Raw genomic sequence first — 9,968 nt, forward strand, 5'->3', positions numbered from 1 at the left:
GACAGCTCCAATTCACGACACATGTTCTTCCATCTTGCTCGGCTTCTTCTTATTAGTCTTCTTATTTGGTTTGAATTCTCTAATGAAGCCAAATTCTTAAAAATTTCAGGTTCTTTAATATATGATTTCATGCAGGTGGATATTGGACAGAAGATGAGATTTATATGGGTGGAAATACTCATGTATTCTGAAAATGATAGTGAAAGCAGTGATTCTGATTTGGAGAAAGACGAAGAGGGGATCACATTTGGTTCAGACAACGAGAATGTAACTTTTCATGTAGGATAGGTTTTCCAAAGCAAAGAGAGTTTCAAGAAAGCTGTGGATAGTTATGCAATCCATGGAAAGTTAAACATCAGATACAAGAAGTCTGAAAGTAAGCTAGAAAGTGACAGCTATTTGTGATGAAGATGACTGTGAATAGAGGATATATGCATCTATAAATAGCACCTCTAATGGGCAGTTTTTGGTAAGAAACTATGAGGACACACATACTTGTTCATGGAGTGGGAAAGTGCGCTTGTATACAGCAAGAAAAATTGCTAATATATTCGTCAATGAATTTAGGATAGAACCACTGAAGGGTCGTGTAATCAAGGCTAGGTTGGAGTTTGATCAAATTAAAATGTCCAAAGATTAATGTCAAAGAGCTCGAGAGCACTGCTACCAATTACTTGAAGATGAGCATGTGGAGCAATTTTCTAGAATGTGGGATTATGTGCTTCAGCTGCGAGAGTCTAATCCTGGATCCACAATTATACTTGGAACAAAAGCATAAGTGTTTGAGAAATTTTACGCTTGTTTCTATGCTTCGAAATGTGGATGGAAAAAAGCGTGTAGACACATCATACATCTTGATGGAACACATTTGAAAGGGCGTGTAAAAGATCAAGTTGTTAAGGGCTATTGGTCGAGATGCCAATGATGGCATGTATCCACTTGCTTGGGCCATTGTTCCTGTGGAGAATAAAGAAAATTGGCAGTGGTTTCTTGAACTACTACAGAGTGATTTTGGATTTGATAGTGGTAATGGTACTACACTAGTTTTAGATCAACAAAAAGGCTTAATAGGTGCCATTGCCTTGGTCTGTCCAGATGTTGAACACAGAATGTGTGCAAGGCATATTCGGGAAAACTTGAGAAAAAATCACGGTGAGTCACCGCTACTTCGTAAAATTTTCTGGAAACTTGCTAAGGCTTACAACACAAGAGAGTTTGATAACTTTCTTAAAGAGCTGGAGATACTATGCCGGATGTTCATGAGGCTATTAATCAATATTCTTGTCATTGGTCAAGGTAATATTACTAGGTTTTTTTAAGTTTCAAGTTTCTTGTTTCTCTTATTTTCTTTATGCTTCATTAAAGCATTAATGATATTGCAGAGCATTTTTCAAGACTGCATAAAATCAGATGTGGTGGAAAACAACATGAGTGAGTCTTTCAACAATGTTATCACACTTGAGTGCTACATACATATCATGGTTTTGCTAGAGTTTGTTCGTCGTTATGTCATGAGAACAAGAAAGGAAACACTATATGAGATTCAGAAGTACAGAAGATCTTTACCTCCTCGTATCAAGGCTTTGCTTGATCTCCTAAAGAAAAAGTCATCCAAATGTCATATTTGTCCTGCGGGAAAAGGGTGGTATGAAGTAGATCATGGGAGGAGGAAGTATACCGTGAATGTTTGGGGTAACATTTCTTGTACTTGCAGGCAATATGAACTTAGTGGACTCATGCCCTCACATAATCAAAGCTTTAGGCGAAGATGACAAGACAAAGAAACCAGAAGCATTGGTCTTGGATTGTTTCTCTACTACCAAATGGTTTCAGTGTTATGAAGATATTCTAAAGCCTATCGATGGAATTACGATGTGGAAAATGTGCAAAGATGTTACAGTATTGCCTCCACTGGATAAACGTTCGAAGGGAAGACGCCGAGGCAACAAACGTACACTTGAATCATGGGAGAAAGCACCTAAACAATGCAAAAAACAAAAATTTATTGTGGTAATTTATTATCATTGGATAGTTATGTTATGCTTTGTTATTATTTATGAATATTTGATGGAAGTCTTCTTTTTACCTTCATAGAAATGCAGTAAATGTGGTGGTGCAGGACATAACAAAAGAAGATGCAAAAATATGGTGGCTCCTGTAACAGAACCTGCTCCAAAACGGGAAAAATGCCTACCTACGAAGACTGCCACCACTCTAGAAGAAGTTTCACAGCCAATTTTGCATAGTCAGAATAATATGGCAGAGGTAACATCAATCATAACTCTTATAATCAACTATGCTCGTCTTGTTTTGTAACCAATTATCCTCTCGTCTTGTTCTTTTTAGGAATTCCAAGGATAGGAATTCTGGTATATGTGAAGTTAGGAGGTTGTTTTTTGGAAGCTCGTTGTTGAAGTTTGTGAAGCTGGTTTTTGTCATACAAGGAATCTATGTTATTTTCTCATTCTCTCTGACAATTTAAAAGACGTGTGAACAAGCTTTTGTTATTTAATGTTGTTTGCCATGGATATCTTTTCATTTTGTTTTTTTCTCATTTAAAACAACGACAAAACGAGACCAACATGATCTTAAACACAAATAGTACATTCCAAGTTTCTAACATGACCTTAAACTTGACAAACATGATCTTAATACACGTTGGTTCCCACACACAACATAACACCTTTTGAAAAACAAAACATATACATGTTCTTAAAACAGACGATAAGTCATGAATCCAACCCCAACAATTGCGGCAAAAACAACAATTTTCTTTGCTTTTTCCTTGAGATCTCTCAACTCCTGCTCAATCTTTTTATTTTTCTCCACGACCTTCTCCAACTTCTCCATCAAATTCTTCTCCAAAATTATAATTTTTCTCATGTCTTCAACAAACATATCTTGCTTTTCCGCAAGAACATCAAACTCTTCCATCTTAGCTTCTTTTGCCCATTTAAAAACATGACCACAGTCACCTTAGAACCATAATTTAAACCATTTCAGATTAAAACCATTACAGTTCAAAAGAAAACACAAAGCATTATCACAAGTGTATTCTGTTTTACCTGTTTCGCAGCAGCACATTAGAAGAATTTACGATCAGGATTCTTCTCTGTTTTAGATTCTAGTATTACAGTTTTTGCTCCACATCCACATTTTCTTGGAATTTCTCTAACCGAATTAGAACTAGAACCGGATGATATATAGCTCATTTCCTATGTAACAACAAATAGCATTTCAATTACTCTAAATCTGACAATCAAAATTTAAATTCAGAGATTGATTAACCTAGAACCCAGAAATAGAGAATCTCCAATCAAATTCAAACCCATAAGTCGATTAAACCCAAAACCAGAAATAGAAATCGATTAAAATAAACAGAAAAGCTCGAACCTACTTTTAAATTTATGAATACACCTCTGTTGTTGAGAAGAAGCTGATGAAGATGAGATTAGGGTTCTTAGGATTCGCCTCTGAAATTGAAGTCACAGATGAAAATTTTCTGTAATCGAGTGTGCTGTGTAAAATTTACAAAACACAGTCATTTTATGAGTTTAATTAGGTGGTGTGTTTTAGTCTCTGTTAGTGAGTTAACCCCGTTTATGGCTGGGGTTTAAATTGCATTATACGAAACCTTAGGTTTTAAAATACACCTCAATCTTCCTTGGGTTTTTTTTAGTGAAATCTGAAATCTCTGGGTCTTTTTTTTGCAATTTTCCCCTCAATTATCACTTGCTCAAAAAATTCTCTAAGTTTGAGTTGACTTTTCGAAATCGGATTTAATGAAGTCAACCATTTAAATACAAACAGGATCCATTAAGATAAAACCTTATAATACATATCCCGTCGAGATTTTACTCATAACAGAAAAACTCACGAACCCTAAGAAGAATTCCTGTGGGAAGAAAACAACAAACTTTGGTGATTTCGTCGATTCGATCGATTGCAAAGCTGAAGGGCAACGATTTTGGTTCTCTTGATGGTCTTCATGGGATTGGTGTTGGAATTCGAGGCTGCGGTCTGAAATCATCTCTGCTAACTTTCAAATTGTGTGCTCGAAATTGGGGAAAAAATTTATGCGAAAAATTTCAGTGAAGATCATATTACCCTTACGGCTGCTCAATTAATTTGTAACAGAGTTTACTTAGTAATTAACGGTTGACTTCATAAAACCCGATTTTTGAAATGTCAATTTAAACTTGGGGAATTTTTTTGGGCAAGTGATAGTTGGGGAATAAATCAACTGATTGCAAATAGGTCAGGAATAAAATGAATATTTTCCCATCTGAAGAATGATGGATTTTAAACTATTATTCGCCCACATTTTAGGAAAATTATTTAATTTCAAAAAAAAAGAATTTCTTTGTAAAACATTTTGACGTACGTACTAAGATGTCTTTTTTACGGTAAAATCTGATTATTATGGTTAATTTTTTCATATTACCGCTTATAGGAAACATTTCTAAGCAGATATAGCATAACACATAATCATTTTAACTATGAGTTTAACCGTGTCTACTAAGTTGGCAGAGAACTCCGCGAATTCTGCACATATATATATGTTATTTACAGAGACTTGATTAGTTAGATTGACTTATCAATTAACTATGTTTACTGGTAGCTATATCCGTTGACTATGCTTATCGACATTATTAATTTTTTAGAGACTTAGATATGCTAACTTGTCATATCCATTGACTATGTACACTTGAACCTACAAAGATTTAACTCTGTTAACTAGAAATTATTAACTCTACTAATTAGGTATTTCTACTGATTATGCTAATTATTTTGATAGTTTTTTAATCACCGGCCAAGTTATTTCGTAGGATTTGCAAGAAAGATTTTCCTATCCTTCTCAGTTATTTCTTTACTTCTTCATTCGATAACATCTAACATAACCAAAATCGAGGAACTCAGCTTAAAAAAAAAAGCAAAAAGACTGAAAAACGGAGTAGACTATAGACACAGTCTTATGGAGGACTAAGATTTTAGGACTAATCTTCTTATCATACTTATCCATGAGCTTCTCAGCCTCATCAACGTAAAGAATCTTTAACTATCCTAAAATTAGAACGTTAATCCAATTAGTTTTCTTTTTGCCATAAATCTTCATTTATGTGTTGTATCATTTTTTACTTGATAACATGTTAACGAAATAGTTGAAAACAAATCACAAGAAACTCACAACAGAAGCAGTAGGAGGTTTAGTCTTGTGGTGTTATGATAAGATGCATAACCTGTGATAGTAATGTTTTTGATTTTTTTTCATGGGATCTTTCCAATAGATTTGAGAATACAAAAAAGCTTTAATATGTGTAAGCCATTTTGAAGAAGTAATTGACAGACTTAGAAGCAGATGGTGGCAGTGATTATTCTCGGCTTATATCGTTGATGGTTATTCCAATCATTCGATTTGATGGACTTCTCGTTGCAAACAACAGTTACCCTGGAAGGCGATCCAAAATGCAAATTTCTTATTAATTGACTATTTAGAATGATAATTTCAATGGTTTTGTTGTTATCAACGGAACAATATAAAAAATGCTTGCCTTCGTGGTTCCTACAAAAGTAAGAAAAAAAAGTGATAACTATTGTCAATTCAATCTGAATGGTTTATAGATGTTTATGGATTATTATAAAGATTATTTTAGTAGAGATTTAACCATTCTAAAAACAAAAGTAGAGCATTTCTATTCATATGAACAATTTTTAATCATATATAGAAAAAACTATTATTTATTTCGGATTCCTATTAGTGAATCTTCCTTTTCTATTTTTTTTTTTGTAAATTCATTCATATCCATTCAAATTTAAATTTTCATAATAAATAATAATTCACCGTTGAAAAAAAAGGTATGTCGAGTCCATAAACTTTTATAAAATTTGTAATTATTGATTATGTATTCTGTTAATTTCACAATTCCTCCCATGAATTAATAGTGGGTTACAATTTTGGGCATTCGTTTTCGAATAACCTCAAAAGTTTTAGTTTTATACAGTATAAATCACAGCATCTACTAGGAGTGAACACGGATTGGATATCCTAAAATTTTAGAATACTAGAATTTAGATTTATCGAAACCAAAAAATTATTATCCAGATCCAGATCCAGCTACATCCACGGATATCCATATTTGGATCAGATTCCTCCAAAATTAGCTACATTTCATTAAAAATTATGCATTTATTAAAGATAATAAAAATAAAATATTCAAAAATATGTTTTTAAATAGAAAGTATCATATATAGAATTTATATTCAAATTTAAATTAATATTTAGAATATATTTTTAATGTATATTCAAAACAATACTCTCAATTTTATAAATAAACGTTAGTATAACTGATATTTTTAAGTATTTTCTATTTTCAGATGACTATTTTAAAAATTATATATGAAAGCAGATCCAAATCAAATCCGAGTATGCTGATCTTTCAATTTAAATATTAGTATACGGATCTGAAAACACTTTACATTTTATTTTTTGGACCAGATTGGATACCCTCTTATCCACAAAATGAGTTCAATTTAATTTTAGGGAAAAAATGTAATTCATGAAATTTAAAATAATTTTCTTTCAAAATTTAACCAAGAAATTATTTTATGACAATTAAAAGGTCATTGGATAAATAATTTGGACTATATTACCGGAGGTGATTGGCTAAATGGCCCAATTGATACTATACTGGCTTTAGACCACTTTGTAGATCTTATATATCTTGAGTCAACTCAGAATCCCATGTTTGGAAACTCAAAAAGTTGAGACCCTCTAGACTATGACTAAGTTGGTAAAAAGGCTCAGATTTATTATATACATTGAAAGTAAATATTTTAACGAAAAATTAATTCATCATGTTCATAAGGCAGTCAAAGTCGATCAGCACAAAACATAATGATTTTAGTTTTTATTTGATCATTCTTCTAATAATTTTGGAAATATTATAATCATAATTTCAATCAAATCACTAAAAGAAAAGTGTTCTTCAGACATAATAGGTAATATTTTGCTAGGATGAATATAAACTGTAGAGATTGGATCTAGTAGTTGACTATATAAGCAGAACATTCTAAAGATAAGTAATATAAGTTAATAACCTCGCTATTATTTTAGAAAGCAATTCATTTAGCAAAATGTATACAAGTTGATCTGTACAAACAATTTTATCTCAAAATCTTGAACTGTAACTTACTAATTAATTATAACTTTGCTCTTATTGGTATGTCAAATCTAGTGTTTACCAAACTAGATGAGGGTGTTGACCGTTAGAAGGAATTAAACAACTTACATACATACAAAAACACAAGCCGAGTAATAATAATAATGCATCTTCCATGACAATGATAATAATAAAAGAAAAAAGTAAATTCAAAATCAGCATTTATTCCATTACCCAAATTCGAAAATCCATATGGTAGAAAAGCAAAAAGCTTACGTAAAATTCCAAAGATTGTCAAAACCCTGCGATGGAAAAATTGCCAAAACTTGTAGAGGTTGGTCCACAAAATTTAAGGTTCTTTGCTTCACACTCTATTTATAGGCAAAGAGATGAAACAGAGGAGATTAAATTACTTCTTAACAAAGGTTGTTTTCACTCAACCACATGCCTTCTCAAGTGTCTGCTCCTCACATTCCCCGAGATTCTTCTCATTTACTTTCTCCTCTATTTGGTACGTACTCTATATTATAATTCTAATTTTATTTTTGTAATATTCGTTTTGTTCACACTTGGTTTAATTTCGTTAGCATATATGGATCATCTAATATTATACAGTATATTCGATCTTTTACTTTATCTCTATTCTCGTAGTTTAAAGGAGACGACTGATACGTGGAATCTACTTACGTACCTGCATGATTATTAGTTATAAAAGTTATTGCAAACATTAAATTACTTTCATTGAGAGCAATCATTATATAAAGCTATTTTAATTATAATTATATGTGGAGAGTTTAGAAGAGAAAAAAAAAATGAAATCCCTAAACAAACATTCCCAAATGTTTTCATCACTCTCCAACCACTATTCACCACATTCAATGGAGTCATCACAATACGAGATCTCCTCAAGCTCTTCTCCTGATAAACCTAGAGACTGCTTTCAATCCCTCGATCTCTTTCCTAACCTCAACCAAAATCCTAGTAACAACAATACCTTGATCGAGCCTTTACCTCTTATTGATCGGATAAACTTAAACTCAAACCTTAACCTAAACCCTAAGCCATCGTATGTTGAAGAAGGAGAGGAAGAGGGAGAAGACGTTGAAATGGATGTGAGCTTACACATAGGCCTTCCTGGCTCTTGTAATTCAAGCAACGGTGCTAAACTGTCGAAGAAGAAAAATGGGAAAGAGATCATCACTCATGATGCCGGAAAAGAAATGGAAAATGAACTTTCCGGTAAGGCATACTGGATTCCGGCGGTGGAGCAAATCATAATAGGCTTCACACATTTTTCTTGCCATGTATGCTTCAAGACTTTCAATCGCTACAACAATCTTCAGGTATGAATCAATATTATATCATGCGCATTGCGTGTCCGATCCATGCATAACCAATAAAATATAAATTCATATTCGTTTTTTTTTTTTCGTTAAAGATCAAACTGAGAAACTCCTATTCGATTTATATATATATATATATATTAGATAACCAAAATCTGAGTTGATTAATGATTATTAAATTATAATTTTATAAAAACAATTGTTAGTATAGGTGTATATTTGGATGCATGGTAATAATTTAATGAAAATGTATTATCGAATAAACTATGGTTTTAGAATTAAATACAAGTTTGATTGGTTATCTTTTTAATAGTTTTTCTCCATATAATCAACTTTTCCTGCAATAGTATTCAAAAAGATTTCATCCAAATTAACACACAGATTCTTCAATGAATTACAATAAGATCGAATGAACCATGTTTATTAGTTGTCAAAATAAAATTTGATTCAAAGATAAGATGAGTATTTGTTGTGAAAATTTTATTCAAACCATTTTTTTCTATTTTATTTTTCGTATTAACGTATGTAACCTTGTTGACTCCAAATATGAATACAGATGCACATGTGGGGCCACGGTTCACAATATAGGAAAGGACCAGAGTCACTGAAAGGGACGCAGCCACGAGCCATGCTAGGGATCCCTTGCTACTGCTGCGTCGAAGGGTGTAGGAACCACATTGACCATCCTCGCTCCAAACCCCTCAAAGACTTTCGAACGCTCCAAACGCACTACAAACGCAAACATGGCCAAAAACCTTACGCGTGTCGCATCTGTGGTAAGCTCTTGGCTGTCAAGGGCGATTGGCGAACCCATGAGAAGAACTGTGGGAAACGATGGGTTTGCGTTTGCGGTTCAGATTTTAAACACAAACGCTCCCTTAAAGACCATGTCAAGGCTTTTGGGCCTGGTCATGGTCCTTACCCGACTGGTCTGTTTGAAGAGCAGGCCTCTAATTCTTCTGTCTCCGAAAATTTGTTCTTTTGAATTTGGGCATCTATCGCCTTATGACTTGTGTGGATCATTTATTTAGATTAGAATAAAATGTGGTATCTAATTATTTCGCATTTGAAAAATAAAATACGAAACGTACCATTATTTTTATATATTTAATGTACTTCTTGACTTGGAGAACAGTTTATTTATAAGATTATGGCGACAAGTATAATGAGTGTCTGTGTAACGTCCCAATTTCTGGTATATGTACATAAAATATATAAAAATAATGTACACTTATTTTTTTACTTATGTTATTATTGTACACTTATTTTTTTCCGACAATAGTTTTGAAAGAATTCAAAATTAAGAGTGTTTAAGCTGAAGCAATTTTAAGATGGGTGAACTACCGGAAAGTAGTCCGCGGTACCGTGTGAATAAGGACAAAACACGGGGAAAAATCACATGGTGATTACAGGGACAGTAGACAAGTCTTACGAGCCTCCTAGACTAACGCACTAACTGGTGGGC

General features: G+C 32.9%; 1 protein-coding gene across 1 annotated transcript; it reads left to right on the forward strand.

Moving 5' to 3' along the window:
* The first annotated feature begins 7,967 nt into the window (after positions 1-7,967).
* LOC18015374 (protein TRANSPARENT TESTA 1) lies at positions 7,968-9,546 on the forward strand. The gene is made up of 2 exons (XM_006397362.2): positions 7,968-8,503; positions 9,060-9,546. Exons 1-2 carry the CDS (start codon positions 7,973-7,975, stop codon positions 9,486-9,488), a joined length of 960 nt encoding a protein of 319 aa, XP_006397425.2. The 5' UTR covers positions 7,968-7,972; the 3' UTR covers positions 9,489-9,546.
* The last annotated feature ends 422 nt before the right edge of the window (positions 9,547-9,968 follow it).

This window comes from Eutrema salsugineum, unplaced genomic scaffold (assembly GCF_000478725.1).
Source record: "Eutrema salsugineum unplaced genomic scaffold, Eutsalg1_0 scaffold_23, whole genome shotgun sequence".
NCBI classification, from domain to species: domain Eukaryota; kingdom Viridiplantae; phylum Streptophyta; class Magnoliopsida; order Brassicales; family Brassicaceae; genus Eutrema; species Eutrema salsugineum.

Bases quoted from the DNA above. Each gene is read 5' to 3' on its own strand.
- LOC18015374 (XM_006397362.2), top strand. From the start codon at position 7,973: ATGAAATCCCTAAACAAACATTCCCAAATGTTTTCATCACTCTCCAAC. The intron at 8,504-9,059 runs GTATGAATCAAT...ATATGAATACAG, and splicing joins ATCGCTACAACAATCTTCAG to ATGCACATGTGGGGCCACGG.